General features: G+C 34.7%; 2 protein-coding genes across 2 annotated transcripts in view; both read left to right on the top strand.

Moving 5' to 3' along the window:
• The window catches only part of LOC119636816, a 128361-nt gene that overhangs the window by 105628 nt on the left and 2432 nt on the right, over positions 1 to 20301 (top strand). The window contains exons 10-13 of the mRNA XM_038032461.1: positions 6297 to 6450; positions 7861 to 8919; positions 13733 to 14032; positions 14594 to 14991. Of these exons, the coding sequence (XP_037888389.1) occupies positions 6297 to 6450; positions 7861 to 8919; positions 13733 to 14032; positions 14594 to 14991 (1911 nt within the window). The remainder of the gene's footprint in view (positions 1 to 6296; positions 6451 to 7860; positions 8920 to 13732; positions 14033 to 14593; positions 14992 to 20301) is intronic.
• On the top strand, positions 17080 to 19679 carry LOC119636817. Its single transcript, XM_038032462.1, has one exon. The coding sequence runs from the start codon at positions 17406 to 17408 to the stop codon at positions 19401 to 19403; it is 1998 nt and encodes a 665-aa protein (XP_037888390.1). The 5' UTR covers positions 17080 to 17405; the 3' UTR covers positions 19404 to 19679.

The raw sequence follows: 20301 nt of genomic DNA, 5'->3' as shown, positions 1-20301 counted from the left end.
AAAAGGGAAGCGGTTAAAAAATGGTCCCATACAATTCCAATTTCCTACACGCATACAATATGTCAAGAGACTGTGGTCCGCCAAATCGTTGAAATGATTTTCGATTTTCCAGCCATTCGCTTGTGGCAAAACTTATCAGTGCATCAGAATTCTCTCCCAGTAAAACCTTGAAAGATTGCATATAAAAAAAATAAGGACAGACATAAGATGGGTAAACGGACAGACGTACTTAAATATGTATTAATGATAATCAAATACTAATAAATAATAATGACGAGTGGAGACGAAGATTGCAAACACCTGCAGAAACTTGACATACCCGTAACACAAGTGGTGCAAGGTATAACAAAATGAAGTTGGTCTTCGAGATGCATTTTCTTAAATGTTTCGTAAACAAACCATTAAATAAAACCCTCTTTTTTTTCTTCAAAAATATCAAAGATACCTCATTCTCTGTTCCTTTTTCCCTAATCTTTGACAAATTTCCAAAAGCTTTAAGCAAAGATTTATTTTCATCAACAAACAATTTTTGAAAAAGAAATAAAACTTTAAAATCTTTTAAATCTTAAATTCATACATACATCGTACATAAAATAAGAAATAGGGTATTTTTGTTTCACTCCCCCCTCGGTTTTTAAGATTTCGAATACTTTTCCTCCATTAGGTCATGTGAGACCAACTAACCAACTAACCAACGCATCTCTTGCGCAATTTAGTTTAATGTGCCTTCGCTGAAAGCTCGCCACCATCATATAAACAAATGATTGCCCACAATAGAGTTGCTTGCCTTATGACACGCAATTACCAACATAAAGGGGAAAAATCTTTCATCGTTAAAATAATAGTAAGCCATACAAACTGTTAAAGAAATCTAGGATGGAAGTCATGCTATTTCCAACCAAAGCTAGTCAGTGCTTTGTGGTGTGGGTAACCTTAACTCAAAATATTGTAAACTGGGCAGAAGTGGATTAAGGTCGGTTCGATCCAGCTGGAACTTAAACAAAAAACAAAAAAAGGGAATAAAAATAGCAAACTAGGCATTTGACCACTTCGGCCTGTTCAGCTTTACTCAAGCGTCAGCATATTAACACATATTTTCAATTTTGTGTGTGTGTGTGTGTGTGTGTGTGTACGAAATATACAATAAAAATTTAGTTTAACGATGTTTGACCACATAAAACGTTTACTTAATTGGCACGTGTACGTATTGCTACCTAGCAAAGCCGCAAATGAATAAAATCTTAAAATTTCGTATACATACGTGCGACGATAAGTTTTTAGGAAAATTTTTTCCTATCAGAAATAAAATTTATTTTCTCTCTTTATTTTAATTTGATTTGCCTTTAAATATTTTAAAAGAATGTTAGAATGTTGTGAAGAGTTCAATCTAAATAAGAGGCTATGTGCACCCTGTAGTTCAACTTGTTTTTATACCGAAGGACGAAAGATATATTCATTTTATCAAGACGTTTGCAATGCTAAAGGACGAGGCTTCAGAAATCCACAAAGTACATACATATATATGTTCTTGATCAACATAAAATTCCAAGTCGAGTTAAGCATGTCCGTCTGTCCGTCCGTCTATGTAATGAAGCCATCATGGAAACAGAAACAATGGAACTTCTTGCGCGCAGATTGATACTGAGAATGAGCCAAAGCGGTCGAAGGATATTCCTAAGGTATTATGTAAACTGAGAATACCTCTGTTTTTCGAAAAGAATAAAAAATTCGTTTTTTACCCAATACTCGTAAACTACAGCATTTAAATCTACAAAAGCTTGAACGAGTTATCCACGCTGTAGTAGTACCTGTATAGAAATTGAGAAACTGACCTCCGCTACCCAATATTGTAGTGAATAGAAATTTAATTTTTCTTTCTCAATACCTTACCTACCCCCCCATACCCCATAAAGTATATAACTTCTTGACTACTTTCAAATTGGAAATGTACTTAAGAATGTCCATCTGTCCGTCCGACCAATCATGTAGCATTTGTGGTATACATCCTCCCGGTCGCAAAAATGAAGATATCGCCTATAAAATTTGAAAAAGAATTTCGAAGTGCCCTAAACATTTGAGAGGACACGCCTACAATGTCCACGCATCTATACGATAAAAAGCTTCTTTTTTTTGTTTCAAAATAAAAAATATCAACCTCGCCCTTTTCATATTGTAAAGCCTGAAAACTTAGTTCTTTTACTTTTTTGTCTTTTTAAGAAAACATTGATAAAAGGAGATTGGGCGAAAGACTAGAAGAAGAGAGAATTTGAGATTAGTCAGTTATTAGTTGAATTACTAAGGAAAACATAAAATTCAAATGTTTTGAAAACATTTTTACGAAGAAAAGATAATGAGTTAAAAAATTCTCTTAGTTACGTCAGCAGATGTACAAATATTTTAAGAAAAATTTATTCCATGTCCTTAACAATTTCGTGCTCACAACGCAGCATTATACCCTTAAAAAAAAACTTCTGTTCTTGCTACTGCCATAAGATAGCCCATGCGAAACATACAAACACACATATTAATTATCTTCATTAACACATTGAAAAAGTCAGGCACACAATCTACTCGAAAAGTAGATAGTAGTAGTAACCATATGAAGTAGTCATTGCGCAATCCTTCTCCAAGTGAACACGTAATAGTAATATGATGATAGGATCAATAGGCAAACACTATCATCATTAGAGTAAATTTTTAATATCCTTATCACATTGCTATGAATCCTAAACGAAACTAAAAATCGTATTAATTCATTGTTCGACAACAATGAAGAATGTAAGAATTTAAAACTAACTTAAACGAATTCTCTCTTTCCCGTTCATACACATATTCTACGAGTAATATCTCTGTAGGTTATATAACCCTTTGACAAATCTAACGTATTCTTCTTGGGAAGAATATTGTTGCAATTTTTGAGCATATATATGTATATATAACGAGACTTTTACTATTCTTTAATACTTGTTTAATTTATTAACCCCAAAAAGTATGCTTTTAACTAGCAATTTATATTTCATACACAATATGAATTGTATGCAATTTTTCATGATCGAATATATATTTTCTTGCACACATTTAACTGAACGAAACATAAAAACTGCATGTAGCGTTGGTCGTCGTCGAAATTAAACTAAATGTTAAAATCGCTTATTCGTTTGTTAGGTTCGGTGAATCTCTCTCGTTTTCTCTTTCTTTGTCTTTCTCCATCTCCTTCTCTTTCTCTCTCTCTATCTCTCCTTGCTAATGGCATGTGGTTCGAATAGTTTTTTATATTAAATTTTTATATAGCTTTTCAATAAATATAGTTTACGACATTAAATCAATATTTTTGCAGTTATTGCAAACATAGGAAAACATTTTCTTATTTCATTTTTGCACCGCATTTATTTTCTTTATGCACTTAGTTAATTTTCACTACAACGAAACATGATTGATGATGTAAACGCATTACATGGAGCGACCGAAACCGATTGCATATAAATAGATATAAAAAATAGAAAATCAAGGCTTTTACAATAAACAAGTTAAAACACTACGTTCGCATAAGACCGATCATTAAGTAGCAGTACACTTCTTCATCTAATTTCATCATAAAATATTAAATTTTGTATACTCTTCCTTTAAAAAAGTTTATTTTTCTTAAAAAAACACTTGCTTGGAAGAACTCCAAAACGTGAACTGTCATGATCTAAATTCATTTTCTATCAAAGAATATATTATCCTTCACCCGTCTTCGTCATAGAATATCAAAAACTTTTTATAACATATGGATTTATTTTTAATGAGAACCCTTGTATGGAAAAATATCACTGCACAGTCCAAATGTATCGCAGTAATCTCAAATGTCATTTTTTATTAACTCCCATTATAAAGTACGAACAAGCGAAAAAATTATGTTTCCCCGTAACCGAATCTCTTGTACCCATCATTGTTATATTAAAAGGAGCTACAAAAAATAAATAAATAAATGGGCGTGGCTATTTTAAGAATAAAAGTGGATATTGATATGATGTAAGTGTTGTATTTTGTGAGAATAGCCAAACACACAGAGACCAAAGGATTTCACAAATTTTGTTTCATAGATATGTAGACATTGAAGGCGCTTCCTTCTCGCAATTTTTATCGATCGCGATATCTTCACTTTCGCAAACCGGAGCATATTTACGACAGATACTATACAGTTCGACAGACGGACAGATGGACGGACGCTTAGGTATAATCTGAATTCGAAACTGGGCAAGCATTTATGGGGTTTTTCAAGTGTACTTCTGCACATTATAAAAGTTATTGGAAAAGTAAATATAAAATTGAGTAGGCGCGGCCGATTTTTCCATTTTTGCAGAGGTACTATAACATCGTCCGAGGGATATACGTGCAAACTTTTATATATTTCTATGCTGCAGCTTATAAGTAATGGGCAATAAGCCAAAATTTCGTTCCTTTTGACAAAGGATTCACGTAGCACTGTAAGCATGTCCTTCGACCGATTAGGCTCATTTTCAGTAGCGCGTGCAAGAACTTCCAATGCTTCTGCCAAATTTGAAGTCGATAGCTTTATTTTTGCATCCAGGAGAATGTTTACAACAGACATTACGCAAATGGACGGACAGACGTACTTTAATCGTTTCCGGACTTGATGCTGATCAAGAAAGTGTATGCTTTTTCGAGTCTCTGAAGTTTCCTTCTGGGCGTTGCAAACCTTTTGACAAAATGAATCTACCCATTGTCCTTCGGTGTTATCCAATGCTATAAATTCTTGGCCAATTTCAAATCTGGAATGTACCTAAGCATATCTGTCCCCCGGCGCAACTGTATACTATCTGGGGTAAACAGTTTCCCGTTCACAAAAATTGGGATATCGGCAAAAAGCTTGCGAAGAATTTAAAACTCATTAACACTTTTCAAGGAACACGCCTACAACGGCCATATGTCGATATAGCAAAAGCTGTGAGCACTCATGCTTTCCGTATTTTTTGCAAGTTCTCCAAAATAGTGTAATTCAAAATGCAGTTTACGCTTGTGCCAAAACACACAGTGTACCACAATTCATTAAAATATCTGAAACACTGCAACCTGCGGGTTGCACACAAAAATAACGGTATTAAAGGGACAAACGGACAAACATGCTTAGACTGGTGCAGAAAAGTATTGTGAATTGATCCACATGCTAAAAGATGTATTTATATGAAGTTCTTCGGTTGCTGCGCACACACGCACAAACTTAATACATTTTTATTAGATGTTGTAGGGAGTGTAATAAAATATCAGGTACATGGCAAAGCCTAGTATTGCAAAATTCTGTTAACGGTCATCAGGTACCTGCGAAAGAGGTCTGCAAACGTCGTAAGTCATAAATTTTTAAACGGAACTTAAAAATGTGTTTTAGGGGATTTTAGTACGAAAACAACAAAAGATTATCATAAGAAAGCATTGCATAGAGTCTTTGCGCTACTAGTCTTTGTTATTTTCTCCAATAACGAAAAATGTTTTCTCAATGCCTTCCGTTACGAGCTCACTTCGCTTATATCGTAAACAAGTGCTTATTTAAACATTACTTATGGCTCCTTATCTGTGTATTTATGAGGCTCTTTATCCCCTTTACTAAGCATATAGAAGGGTAGACGTGCATCTTTATTTGGTTAAGTCATCGATTCAGAATAACGAACTGAAAGATCTCAACATTACAAACAGATTGACACAATTAGTGATTAATAATTACTAGTCAGCCGTTGTGGGCATAATGAATGAACGTGAATGTAGCCAAAACATGTTTACTTGGTTTTATTCTCCAAATCGTATACATATTTACATTTAATTTCATTTATACGTAACAGACATGCATACCATATACCATATGATGTGAACTTTAAATACATAAAATGACTGGCAAAGTTTCATTTCATTTCAGTCTACTAATATGTATATGCATATATATGTATATATATATATATATATATATATGTATATGCTATATGTGTGAGATAAGTTAGCTTATTAAAAATTCCATTTCCAGCTTTAGACATGCATACATAGGTTCATAGGATAAGCTATTTCAGCTTAGATTAATGTAGAAATTTTTATGAGCTTTTCACAGAAAAACAAAAACAAAAACAAAAAAATAACAAAAAAAGAAAAATAAAAGAGAGAAACACATTTACATTAATCTATATTTGTGCCATGTACGTGCATAAATACCTTTTATATATGTGTATGTAGCATTTCCTAGACTTATATCTTTTTTCATTTTTTTTTTTTTCTTTTTTTTCATTTTCTTTTCATTCTCATACTTTTAGGATAAACAACTGCATTCATCGCGTGGCATAATTATTTCAAATCAAACTTTAGTCTTGCAAGGCATTTCGAAGGGGTCGCATGGCCAATACTTTTGCCGTGCCACCAATATACAGGGTAGTGTCTCCAGTAATGAAGTCTATCTGGATGTAAAATGTAAGTAAAATAAATGAAAGCAAATTCATTTTCACAGGAGTGCGTCTTTAAGTGTAAGAATTGCGTACCAGTGCTCTGACGATGGAAAAGAGCAAACATATCTAAGCTTATTAAACCATCTATCTTAGCAAGCAATTGGAGTAAATGTGATCGCGAAACTACGGACCCGAATGTTTAATAAGAGTTTCCTTTGCCAGCATAGTTCCCATCAATTGTCGAATTTTTGTTAATTGGAACTTCTCTCTCCCTCTCTCTCTCTTTAACCGTTGAATGTTAGCTTTCGAGGGCGATGGAAAATTGCTGAACCTTTTTATTGGAGGTTATGTTCGTTCACAATAACACTGCTCAAATAACGTGTCCATAAAATCTCAATAAGTGAAGAAATAACTTTTTTAAGTTCAACTTAACTCATCATCTGAACGGCGATGTTTGAAGAGATTATTGCAAGCATGCACTGCTGCACCTTGATGGCTATCTCGTGGTAATCCTTTTCAGAAAATGGATAATCACTACTTTGTCTTCTGTTTGGGGTCGATAGTAAAATTTTATAGGATTATGTAACGTCCAGCAGACGCGACCATTAGCCCTAAGCCGGCGACTTTCATCAAAAATATAAGCTTCACTAAGAGACAAGTAATATTGACTTTTTGTTTTTGTTTACAGACAAGATCGCCTTATATCTGATCAAGAGCAACTTCTTTCCAGCTGCAGCAGCTGAATGGCTAAATGAAGAGAAAGGCCACGCAGTGGTGATAACTGAAAATCAAGTCCTGCAATTTAGGAAAATTCAACATAATTCTTACTAATAACAAATAACTGTTGTTTTTGTAATACCATGTAAAAGGCTTTATTGTATGTGTGCAACGTTGCTCTTGTCCTTTAAGAAAGTTTGTCGTATGCATAGACCCTGTATGGGTGGGTAATGGTGAAGTTCGTGCTTATTAGACTTAGGCAATGGCTTATTTTCATTGAGAGGCTTTTCTATGTTAAGTACACAAAAGCACCCTATACTTTATGTACTTTCAATCTTACTTATATGTGTTTGCAAATACTTTCATGTTAGAATAATAAAAAAGCAACAACAATAAGGAAAAGTGCAAAAAAAAAAAGAAAGAGTTTTATAGATTTATACGATCTCTCAAGCACTCCTTCGTGATTGAACTTTAAGCATCCATCTGCCCCGTGGTGAGGTTTGCCATTTGAGTTTTATCAATTTTTGTTCAATCAATTACTTATTAAAACAATGCATTATTGTTTTTTCGTTTTTAATGCTATCAGAAATGTTTGTAAGAATTAAAAAGAATTGAAAAGTTTCTCGTATTGTTTTACAAGAAATTATTATTTCGGTCTTGAGCTAATGGATCCGCTACTGTTTAATTCCCTTATTAACTTTTCTGCGTCATTCCACAGACCCACCGGTGTGCATGTCTGACTCAACCATTATAAGGGCAGCCGTAAAACAAACCATTAACATTACCTGTCAAGTAGATTCAAATCCACTTGATTATCTAAATTACAAATGGCATTTTAACAATTCACTTGAGAATCTAATCGAATTACCCTACAATGGTGGGAGCAGTAGTGCATCTAACCCGCAAGAACAACATCAACAAATGCTATTGCAGCATACAGACGCAAATCATGCTTCCGCCGGATATTATCAACGTAACAAACGGAAACATAGTCACGCTCAACAACAGCAATTGCCGAAGTTAGTACATGCACATCATACACGTCATGGTCGCATTGCGTTCAGAAATGCTAAACATATAATTGAGGGCAACGGCAGAGGTATATGGTCCAATCGAAACTTCAATGATGAACAAGTCAATGTCGATGACCAGCATCATTTGTACGAATACGATGATGGGAACGATGATGAAACGAATGATAGCAACAATACTGACGCTGGTAATGCTGACGATAATGATGATGATAATGATGATAATGCTGATAATGATAATAATCACAATAATAATGATAATGATAACGATAATGATGATGATGATGATGATGATGATGATGTGATTGATAATGACGAAAACGTAAATAGCATTTATGATGGTACGGTGGTGCCTTACACTCAAATGGTTTACTCAAATGCGGTTTATAAAAACCATTTGGAGAGCAAACAGCGCGTGCAGCAACGTCCCATGCATACCGAACCAATACATGATAGCTTGCATGCCAGCAATCAATACCAATTGTCAGAGCGTAAACGTTTTACGGCATTGCACAAACAACAATTTCAGCAGCAGCAGCAGCAGCAGCAGCAGCAACAGCAACAGCAACAGCATCACCAGCAGCAACAACATCATCGGCTGGCAGTGACGACAACGGCCGCTGCACCATTAAATAACGTTTATAGCTATCATTTGGAAACATATGAAAGTTTTGGTGCCATCTCTTGCGTAGCCAGCAGCCCGATGGGTCACAGTCAACCCTGTTGGTATCACATACAACCGGCAGGTATGCATTCACTATCTCTGCTTTTTTATATAAAATATCAAGTGCTTACTTAAGTTAAGTTCAATAAGCATCTCGTCTATCGCACGCACAATTTACATTCATTCACTGCAAGCTCAATATAAATAAATTATCATCAACTTTTATATTCAGATTTTGTTTATCCTCGACGTCGGGTATATTAACTTTGTTAAGTGTTTGCAACACTTAAGAGAGTTCACATATTCATCTTCAGCATGAACAATCTCGCCATTTTGAAAATGCCCATCTGTATCTGTATCTGTATCTGTCTGTACGCGTTGTACATACGACTATGACTTTAAAAGTTTATCTAAAATCTTGGCTTTGGCCAAGTCAGTTTTTCTTCTTCCGATATGCGATAACTATTTTGGAAAACAGTTAGTTGTTCCTTTAATCGAAGTAAGCGAAAAAAAAAAAAAAAAGTAAAAACAAATAGATTTACTCCTCTTAGGTTTGCCTCACCCACAAATAACCCTATAATGCGAGTACGTTTTCTTTGTCTTTTCTTAGAATGGAAAGGCTTCAAAAAGCTCTGAGCACTTATCTGCTTCCCCTCAAAATGAATTCTATTTAAAAACAAAAAATTAATTTGAAAATCTCCTCTTAAGCTGACTTCATTTACGCGTTGCTCTATGCCTTTTTTTCAATGAAATGCAAAACATTCCAAAAGCGTTGTATTAATAGAGTTCGCTTCTGTTCTTATGGAAACACATTGAGGTGAAGGTGGGATTGGCAATGCGATAAAACGATCTCCCGCTATCTCCAATTTTACGTTTTTTTTCTGCTGTTTGTAGTGTCACTGAGGCTTTTAACTTTTCTTCCTTCTTTATTAACCTTAGCTTATGAGCTTTCCTCATAAGTTTTTTTCGCGCCTTCTTTTGATGAAATCAATTTCGTTTGCACGATTCGAATAATGGAACGCAGAACTTACTCTCGCATAGGCAATATATAACGAATATGCCCCTCCTGGAAAGAGCCCGTGTGGAGTTCCTCTTAGAGTAAAGGGAAGAAGACCAATTTTTATATTCTTTTCCGTCCACGATATAATCTCTGCCAATGCATACCAGCAGCTTGAACAGTCTACAATTATTAATTGCAAGCAAGACGCAATGCAAGGTGCTGTCCTTGAAACCCTCGCCTGACTAATGTCGCCTATAAGCAGCATTCAGACGCACCCGGCATGTCTGTTACTATTTTTTTTTTCTTTTTTGCTGCAAAGTAGGTACTGCTTACGCTGCTAGTGCTAGTACGCTCCTGACATTTGCTTGTGGTAGGCAGCAGTCTGCAGCAGAAGCTTACATTGCAGTCAATCCTTTGATTGTAAGCAAGGTACTGCTTATACTGTCGATAGCTCACTCTCCTGATATTTATTGCTTGCAAGCGGCAGTCAGTAGTGAAACTTTTGGTTTCTTACTTAAAATTTGTAAATTTTAAAAAATAATTGTAAACTTTATTTGTAATGAAAATATTTACCATAGTTTCGAAAAAGCAATAAATAAGCCGGTAGTGGTGGATATGAAAAGATTTGGCTTAAACCGAATATAATCTGTTTCTTGTTTATCTTAAAAAATTTGTTCGCTTGTTTTGTTTATTACATAAGTACTAACGGATATGCATCCTGGTTTCCTACTGATACGTATTATCTGTCATTTGTTTTTATATACTTTATACTCTACTTTTATGCACTTACTTAAGCCCGATAATATTCATTTCAATGTTTTTTTTTGTTTTTGTTGGGCACAATTTTTTGTTTACTATAATGGAGGCTTTAAAGCGGACATGTGCACAGATATAAATTTCAATTGAATCGTTGTTAACCTTTTCAAATAATCCGGCGAGTGTAACAAACAAACAAAACGCAAAATTAATGCCAACGGGTCACTGAGTAAATGTTTGTTAGTCATATAAGCCTTTTTTACCGTTTACTGTTTTTTTCTTTTTTTTTTTTCATTTTTTTATTCATTTATTAAATTTTTTTCTTTTTTTTACTTGTTTTTCTTTCTCTTTTTTTTTACAATAGCAATTTTAATACATGCAAAGGCATATATGAGAAAAAAAAAGAAAGAAAAAAAACGTAGATGAATTTAAATATGTTTTCTGCTGTTGATGTTTTAATAACTTGGATTTAGTTTTTTGCGAACACATCACATGATATATATATATATATATATATATATATGCTAAATGCTTTTCTCTTAAAAGGATTCACGTAATATTCATTTTAATCAAAATAAATAAATGTAAAAATATTAATATGAATGAATATTTCATCAAATTTAAATAACTTTGTTGAGAAAATTTAATACTTAAAAGAAAAAAAATTGTAATACGAAAGGATCTAAAAAAAAACTAGTTGCAAATCATTGAATTCAGTCTTTTTAAGGTTGACGACAAAGGCTTGCAGTAATAGCATCAGGTGTACTTAAGAGTACCTTTTCATCTTTTCTAGCAGAGGCACTTACCTTTTAACCTAAATTTTTTGTTGAAAACAAAGCACATTCTATTAACTTGAAAGCAACAAAAGTGCAGAGGAAGAACACATGAGAAAAAAAACCATGTTTTACAAAGGAAAAGTTAAAGATAATTTTTCATATAAAAAAATTTCTTCTCAAAGCTATTACAAGTAAGGAGAAAGCATTGTTTTTGAATGGGTCGATGCTTCGTCTGCCACCAATTGTTCTCCTTTTTTCTTTTTTTTGTTAAAATTGTTGCATTTAATAACATTTTAATTCATGCTGTTGCGACAATGAAAGACAAAAAAAATTAAAAAAAAAAAAACCCTACATTTTTTGGTAAGAAAGAAAGAAAAAAAATTTATTAATTAGCAACGTGCGACATTCCATTTTGCCCCCTGAGATTATGTTACGTTGGTCAAATGTTTGCAACGCCTAGACATATACATCGCTTAGCTGCTAGATTTAAAAATCTCAATTTTTGGCAATTTACTCTTAACTGGTTTGTCTGTACATGTGACGAATTAATTATAAAAAAATTTTGAAATAAAATTTTTTTCTATTTCGAAAACCTTTCACTAACTTACGCCAAAATATTTGTTAGAAATGTTTTATTATCAACATACTAAAGCAAAGCGTGAGGCAAAAGAACTAAAATAGAATCAAGCCGTAAGAAAATTACATTCGCCTATGGCCGAATGTTCCATTTACTTTACTAAAAGGTATTGATAAGCAACTTTACTCCACTACGTCGTAACGTCAACCATATACAACTTACCATTAACACACTTAGCTTTTCGCATTCTACTCTCCAAGCCCTTTTACTTGACACCCATATGGAAAGTATCTCCAAGAAAAAATTTAATTATCATGTCGTGACGTTCACCGCAATCAATTTAGAGTTAACTCACATAGTTTTTAGAACATTCTGCTCTCCATGCTCTTTTATTTGATACCCACATCGCTGGTGTTATTAAAAGAAAATTAATCCACCAGATCGTAGTGTCCACCATATTTATTTTAGAATTAACCCGTACTTTGGCAGATAATTTATCTTCATTTGAGGAATGTAAAAAGTAGTGTTAAACATGCTGTCGAAATATTGGGTAAGAAACTTCGCGGACCCACCTTATATGCACTTTGTACACTATATAGTGAAAGTAGGGCCAAACGGAAGCCTTACGTAGGGCAGGTAAACTTTTCTTGTTCATTTTTCCTTGACTAGAACATTAAGGACTTCATTAAGCTGCCTAAGGTTCGTGGTTCGATGACCGCACTTTACCCCATATCTGTCGCACTAGCTCGAGAGCACGAAATGGTCTTCGTTTTGGCAAATTTGAAGCAAGCAGTTTTCTTTACACCAATTTAATGCCAAGAATATAAAATTTTCGGTTTATAAGAACTACACCTGTTTTAAATTTCTATTTCCAATAAGAACTAGAAAATTAACCTCATTTTTCAACAATTTGCCGCAGTCCAAACAAGTTTATGACAGAAGAGTACTTTCCTGAACGAAACGCTTACTATATTTCGCTCAACAACATTACGGACATTGATGAAAAATGTTTTCGAGAATTAGAAAAAAACCATACCGTTCGTCTCGATGACGCTCCTTCAAGTTTTTCACGCAAGTGGAACCTTATTTTTTTTATGTGTATTTACCTTCATATCGTACGAGGTATATATTATGGTTCTTATTTATCCACTCCTACATGATTAGTGGGTAATCAAAAAAAAACATCAATTTAACGAAATAATCTCGCAAAAATATTACAACCTGTGGGGCCAAGGTCCAGGGAGTAAGGTGGGTGCAGCAAAACAGACCATCCAAGCTCAAGAATATGTTTTTAACTCATGCTTGCTGTATGTGCGTGGATTTTACTCCAATATTGCCTACTGGACCTCCAAAGTCGAAAGGGCGTCTCGCCCTCGATTCGTCTTTTAAGATCGTATCTCCACAACGGAATTGTACAAACCAATTTCTAACTTCAGGCCTTCACAACGCAAATTTTTTCAGCTGCATTACATGTCGAATATGCACTCTTGCCTATCCGTTTCCAAGGTTACGAAAAGCAGTTGAATGCATATAACATGCATCACATAAAGCAGTTGACAGCAGACTAACTGAATCCTTATCTATATGGTGAAAACAAAAAACTCGTTGATTTCGATGACTGATAACTGGGTAAATACGAACAATAGATTCTACCTACCTACATAGGAAGTTATTTATGACGCGATCTAGTAATAATAAGCACGCTGGCGAATTACGTCGGCCGGATTTTTTCATTCAAATTAATATTGGAAAAGTTTTCTATATATTGTTGTTTTTGTTTTTAAAGATCTGCCCGATCCTGTTAAAAATTGCACAGCCTATAATGCTACCGCAAATTCATTGCAAATACAATGTGTGGCCGGTTTCGATGGTGGTATACCGCAACACTTTCATGTACAAATATATGATGAAACGAGTCGACAGATACTTTACAACATATCGTATCGTAATCCCGACTTTACAATCAAACGTTTGCCTAGCGATTCGATGTTCATTATACGGATTACGGCGGTTAACGGTCAGGGTCCCAGCAAACTAACCTATAAGTTACGCGCTCGCACACTAATGGCGCCTCTATTGAGAACCGGTGAGTACAACAACTATTATATATACTCGCTGGACAAGAAAATTAATTAATGTGTATGTGCACTGTAAAGGATGAATACCTTTGCAAGTGGCATGAGATAAAGGAAAAAAGAAAACGAAAGTTGAAAAAAGTAAAAGCATTCGGACATTCCTAGGGTTTTTTATAAGCCTTCGTTTACATTTTAAAAGAATTCAATTAAAAAATTTTTTTCCTCTATCTTTAATTGAAAACATTTTTTTTTTTTTTTTTTTTTTTTTTGTCGAGTTTATAAATTAAATAACAGCTTTTTATGGGACAACATACTAAAAATTTTAGCGAACACACAAAAGAAAATTTACTTTTTCAAGTTAATTAATTTTTACTTTTTTCTGTGTCCGAACGTGTTCTTCTTCTACTCTTTTTCCTTCTTATTCGTTTTCTCTGTTTATTTAACGTGTTCATTTGTTTCTTTCTCGGCTATCATTTCTTTTTTCTTGTTTTTTTTTTTTTTTTGTTTTTTGGCCTTCTTTTCATGTCTTATATTTCTATGTGGCAAAATGAACATATGGGATGAAATGATAGCATCCTCAACGGCGGTTTTAGTTCAACTTACACCACTGTTAGGAGCATTGGTCGGCGTCATAGCCACACTGGTGCTAGTGGCTATTTGTATTGTGATTTTCATGAAATTTCGTACAAAAAATACACGTCGTGGTCAGAATGGTGATACGACCACGACAGAGGCGGATAAAGGTAGTGCTGAACCACTCTCACGTAACATGGGCAGTCATTCGAGTTTAGAGGATAAAAATCCTGATGTCATACCGCAGGAAACGAATAGCGAGGATGAATTCCATTTAGAAGAGAAAGCATTCGATCGTCTAAATATGGAATCACAGCGCATTTTATACACGCCAACAAATAGACTTAACACTGCTTCACCTCCACCGCCATCCCTTTCGCCAACATTCAGCAAACAGGTATGTAAAATCGCTCACATTTTGTACGGTGCGGTCATCACCCCGTTACTCTGCTGTGGCTTTTTGATATATCTGCATCCGCATATGTGCAGTTTAGTTGTTGCACAGGTGTTAAATTTCTATGATTTTGCTTGTTGAAAAATATTCAAGTATTCATGAATTTTTGTTGTTGCACTTTTATTCATACTCATTGCATATTTTTTTTACTGCTTAAAGCTGAACGGAACAAATGGCTAATTAATGTGACACAAGATTTTAATTACTCCTTAGTTTTATTATTCAAGCCATCATTGGATGGCGACAATGCAGGAAATTTACCATCCCATTGTATGAAATTATAATTTGTAAGGAGTGCAACCCAGTGTCCTAAAGTATTACGGCTGATTTAAAACAGCATATATAATGTAGAATTTTTTATGATTTTTTCTTGACATTGCCGCCATGACAAATATGAAAATCGTTAGCCTTGTTAGTTGCATTCAGTAAGAATTGCAATTTCATCGTAAAAGTGTACCATCCCTCAAGGGGGATTGGAGTATATGCAAATTTTTGATGATTCTTATAGCACAATCTTGTTGCACCAGATCGATGATGATCACTTTCACCTCAAAGTCTCATCAGATCTGTAAAATTATTTTCTATGTGACAACAAAGTACAAGCTGCTCACGGCGCGCCTTTAAATTCCATAAGAGCGGTTTGCGTATTGGGGCCCTAACCAGTCCTTACTTCTATGTAGACCCATGTTAAAGAGTTTCCTATGGCCTAAATAGGAAGACGTTGATCCACACAATCGCAATAAAACCCATTTAAGCTAAGAAAAGGGTTTAGGTTTCGTGTCCTGGCCGTCATTTGGCAATAAGCTTACAACAACAAGTCCATTTGCGAGCAATCAATAGTTGGAAGCAGAAAGCATAATTGATTTATAGACGATCTTTCACTGAAAACACTTTCCATAATGTCGACTGTTTCGTTCCGAAACCGAACGTCTTTTTTTTATGTAACATTGCGGGGTAATCACCTAACTGAAAGTTAACTTTCGCCTACTTTTCAGCTGTTTGGCAAAAACGTGGTTACAATCCTTTTTTGACTTTCGGTTTTATATACGTGAGGTAACTGGTGAAAAAGGGGGACTGGAACAAGAGATAGTTACATATCCAAAAATTAACTTTCGCTTTCGTATTCAGCTATTTAAGAGAAATAGCTGAAAACGTTCTATAAAACTCAACTTGGAAATGATGCCAAGTTTTTGTTGTATGAATAAAAATAAACCTATCAATGGTAAAGAAATAACTAATGTTACCATACTGAATATTGGAAAAATTTAATTTTCACCTAATAAAAAAAGTTTTTTACGAGATTCGTTTGCACTATAACTGGTACTTAAGCTAAACTTAAACTTAACTTTACGATTTCTTTCAGGGACTCATCAACTGAAAGAATACATTTTTGTGAAAGCAAAATATTAAAATGAAGAGTTTCAGTTTAAATACTTCCAGTCAAATATAACGTATTGGAAATCTGACTAAATTTTTTAAGAATTTCTTGAGGAAATTTAATGAAGATGGTTACTAAAAGTGGAATAATCAGCATTTCTAGACACAAAGGAACGTAAATTCAACGTCATCCCATCAATTTGTTTCAGTCCTATATGCCTTCATCGATCAGCCTTTACTCCCCTCTTCTCTCTAATTCGTATGATTTCCTTATAAGATGATAATGCTTTATAACGATCTTGAAAGATCTAGCTCGTTTTACTTTTTTTTTTTGGAGAAAATATACAAGGTTTTCACTAACTTTTATTTTAAAAATAAAGAAATCATATGTCTTGAGACAGTGAAGCCAAGTTAGAAATGTTAGTGAGGATTTCTTTTGTTGAATTCTTTGTTCGAGTTTGTTATATTTGTATATACGGATTATCTTCTGCTGAGAAGGCTTCAAGACAAAGAACAAAAAAGTTTTAAAAAATATATAAATATATATAAAACAAAAAAAAATATATTAGATACTTTTAATAAATAAATAAAAAAAAATCCTCTAAAATACGAATAAAATCTGTTAAAAGGAAAAATAAATAAAAATATTTATAATAGCGGAAGCAATACTTATGATATGGCGAAGCATTCACTAACACCAATAAGTGTAAGAATCTAATGCTAACCAACGTCATGAATTAATTGTCAAAGATATTAACGTCCAGAAAACGAACATTGTGTTCACCCTGTGCTTTTTCTATAACGCCTCGAAAAGTCTGATGTTGACTCGTTGAATATTCACGAAGGAGAAGCCGAACTGTTCTAATCAAAGGAAGAAAGTGTTTTACGTCCATGCGTTTGCCTGAAGTATAAAAAAAAGGGAAAACTCCTTTTTCATAATTATATTAAAACTAAACGTTAAAAGTAAATCAGATTGAAAAATGAAGTTACCACAAAAACGTCAAATATTCGCCGCAGTAACATTATGTCTTGCGACATTCTTATCGGCACCCATGCAAAGTTGCGCTTTAATTGATGACGTCCTAGATGTTTTTCAGGTAACTAAAACAATAACAGTAAATGTTTTGAAAGCCTGGCATATAGTAGAAGATGTAGTAGAAGATGAGGCTACCGCTCAGGGTTTAAATTTTCCTTTGGCTAAAGATAAGCACCAAAAAGTGCTCACACGCCTAAAGGAGGTTAGCAAGCAAATTGCACAAATTGAAGACCAGCACACTGAACAAATCGCCGTGGCAGTGGATTCGATTAATAATTATATTGAAAGTAATTTAAAATTGTTGCACAAACGTAACGAAATCGAGGACATTATTAATCAAATCTCGTCACGATTTAAACAAATGCAGACATACGAAGCTTATCAGGACAAATTGGAAACAGGAACGTTATTGGACTTCGCCGAGTGGACAGTATCGCCAAGCGCCTATTCGGCTTATAACCTAATGGGTCGATTATCTTTGATTATGTTTGGGGCCGAAGAAAAAATCGCTTCGGTCAACATATTCGATTTATTAATGCAAGGCTATGAGCAATCAAAAGGAGAACGATGTAATGGTCGACAGTCGACGCAACAATTCTTATATTTCTTATATTCGGATATTGCTTTAACCGAACTTAAAAGTTATACGATGATGCAATTCTCTTGGATGATCTTGCGTATTTATGGCAAAGGTAACTATACCCAAGAATCGACACTTATGAGACAAGAGTATGGACGACGTAACGAGAAAACTGTGCGTTTGTTGCGTAAAACAATGGATAGCGCTGATCGTAGTGTTTGGCGTTGCGACCCTGCCGTCTACAAGTTAGGTGAAACCTATGAGGAAATCACACGTTTAATTCAAGGTTATATTGAGAATGAAGTTGACATGAATGATAACCGGGAGTGTTGGTACACGTGCAACGACTACACATATGCTAAAAATGTTGAGAAAAAATCATTCGCTCGCCAAGAACCGTGTACAGGCTATTTGCGCACATGCCGTTACGTTGATTCTCACATGTCCGTATGTACATCGGCTGAGAATAGCGCAAGACGTTATGAGTATATTCAATATGATAATGGTATTACATTCGGGGAAGAAAGAAAATGTGCCCGCGATACTCAGCAAGTGAATTCTTGGTGGCGATATTTATTTTGGCATTGCAGTTACTGTTTTTGCTATTGCGATGACATCTACAGTACAAAAACTGATCGGTACTTCAATTTACGCGAAACTCGATCTGACGTGGCGTCCAACAGAGTAGTAACAGGTTTACGTTTTACAAAAAAAAATCGTATATTTCATTTGCAAATACAAGATGGTGAACTTCTACCTCGAGGTAATATCAACAGAACTTCTTTAGCATGGAAGCCTGTCGAAAATTACACCCTCCATGACGAAAATGTTCATAATAATCGAGATTATTATACACTAAGTTATAGCGCGCGTTCCATTGATTTAGACGATGTTCAAACCGACGACAATACTTTTACAGTAACTGGTGTACGTTTTCGAGTGATAAGTTCACATATAAATTTGGAAGTATGCTTAACGGAATTTAATTTTGAAACTGGGAAACTGGTGCATCCCGAGAACAATAGTTTTTGGAAATCAAACGACAACACCGATGTTAGTGGAAATCGACGAGCTGCCATAATTCTAGATGAACCAGATATGCCTACACGTACAAAGGCTAAGTCAATCCCAGACTCACGGCATAATCAATATATTGAATTTAGCCCATCAAGCATGCGTAAAGATGCCGGGCAATCGACAGTGCCTTTTATCGACATACAAGATGTCACATCAAATCCTCCGGTACCCTTGGCTGGCATTGGTATCTATCATAAGGGACGTCCTGGCTTTGGTGGTTTCTTGGGTCCTAAACTATTCACTTATGATATTGCCCCGCACTTTCAATCGCTTCGTAACAATTAAATAATTATCTATCATATCTGAGAATTGCTTTATTATATCGTATTGAATCGTATATAGCGTAAGCCATTAGAAACTATCTATCTGCTTTTTTTGAAATTAATTATACAGACTTAGCCGATCTTTAGTGACAAATATTTGACTAGTAAACTCAAAACCATCACATTTAGATATGTAGAAGTAAATCAATATTTTATAATGTATTTTAAAAAACAATAAAAAATTATTAACTAAATATCGCCTGTGCCTAATTATTACAGGAAATGAGGCATTTCATTAAGTCTTTAAATAAAAATGTGTCGGCGCGGGCCATCTCATATTAGGTGTTTGCAAAAATTTTGATCAGCGACTTCTTCAGGTAAAAATGGGAAATACCAGTTTACATAACGGTTGAATTTGATCGTTCTAACCTTCATCTAAATAAAGCAAGAGTTTTTCCATTTAATATCATTGATTTGTTCAGGGTGCGCCGACGCTAATCATGCAGCGCTCAAAGTTCTTCCAAATACATTTCACTCTTCCAAATTCATACACAATCTTCTTGTTTATTTGAAGAAATCTGACGCCGAACTTTTTCAAGAATTATCCAGGCTACACTATTGTATCTTGTCCTAATTGTCGGTTTTGAAGCCAACGGTTGGTGAAGGTGGCGACACGAATTGACTGAAAATGCCATTTTTTTGGCCACTTGTTGCAAGAATTGTCCAGGATACATTGCTACAGCTCGAAAGGTATCTTATGCCGCACCGAACGTACTAGCGGGACGTGAAACCTCCTGCTTGCCACTTGTTCAGATCGACGCAGCATGGGTTGGCTGGCACGCAGATCCGCAGAGCTGTAGAAGTGCGAAAATGGGTCCGTGGATGAATCGCTGCCAAACCAATTTAAGTTCTTTCGACGT

This window comes from Glossina fuscipes, unplaced genomic scaffold (assembly GCF_014805625.2).
Source record: "Glossina fuscipes isolate IAEA_lab_2018 unplaced genomic scaffold, Yale_Gfus_2 28, whole genome shotgun sequence".
Classification (NCBI taxonomy): domain Eukaryota; kingdom Metazoa; phylum Arthropoda; class Insecta; order Diptera; family Glossinidae; genus Glossina; species Glossina fuscipes.
The sequence above is the reverse complement of the archived record's forward strand: the minus strand, read 5'-3'. Positions and strand labels throughout refer to the sequence as shown.

Bases quoted from the DNA above. Each gene is read 5' to 3' on its own strand.
- LOC119636817 (XM_038032462.1), top strand. From the start codon at position 17,406: ATGAAGTTACCACAAAAACGTCAAATATTCGCCGCAGTAACATTATGT.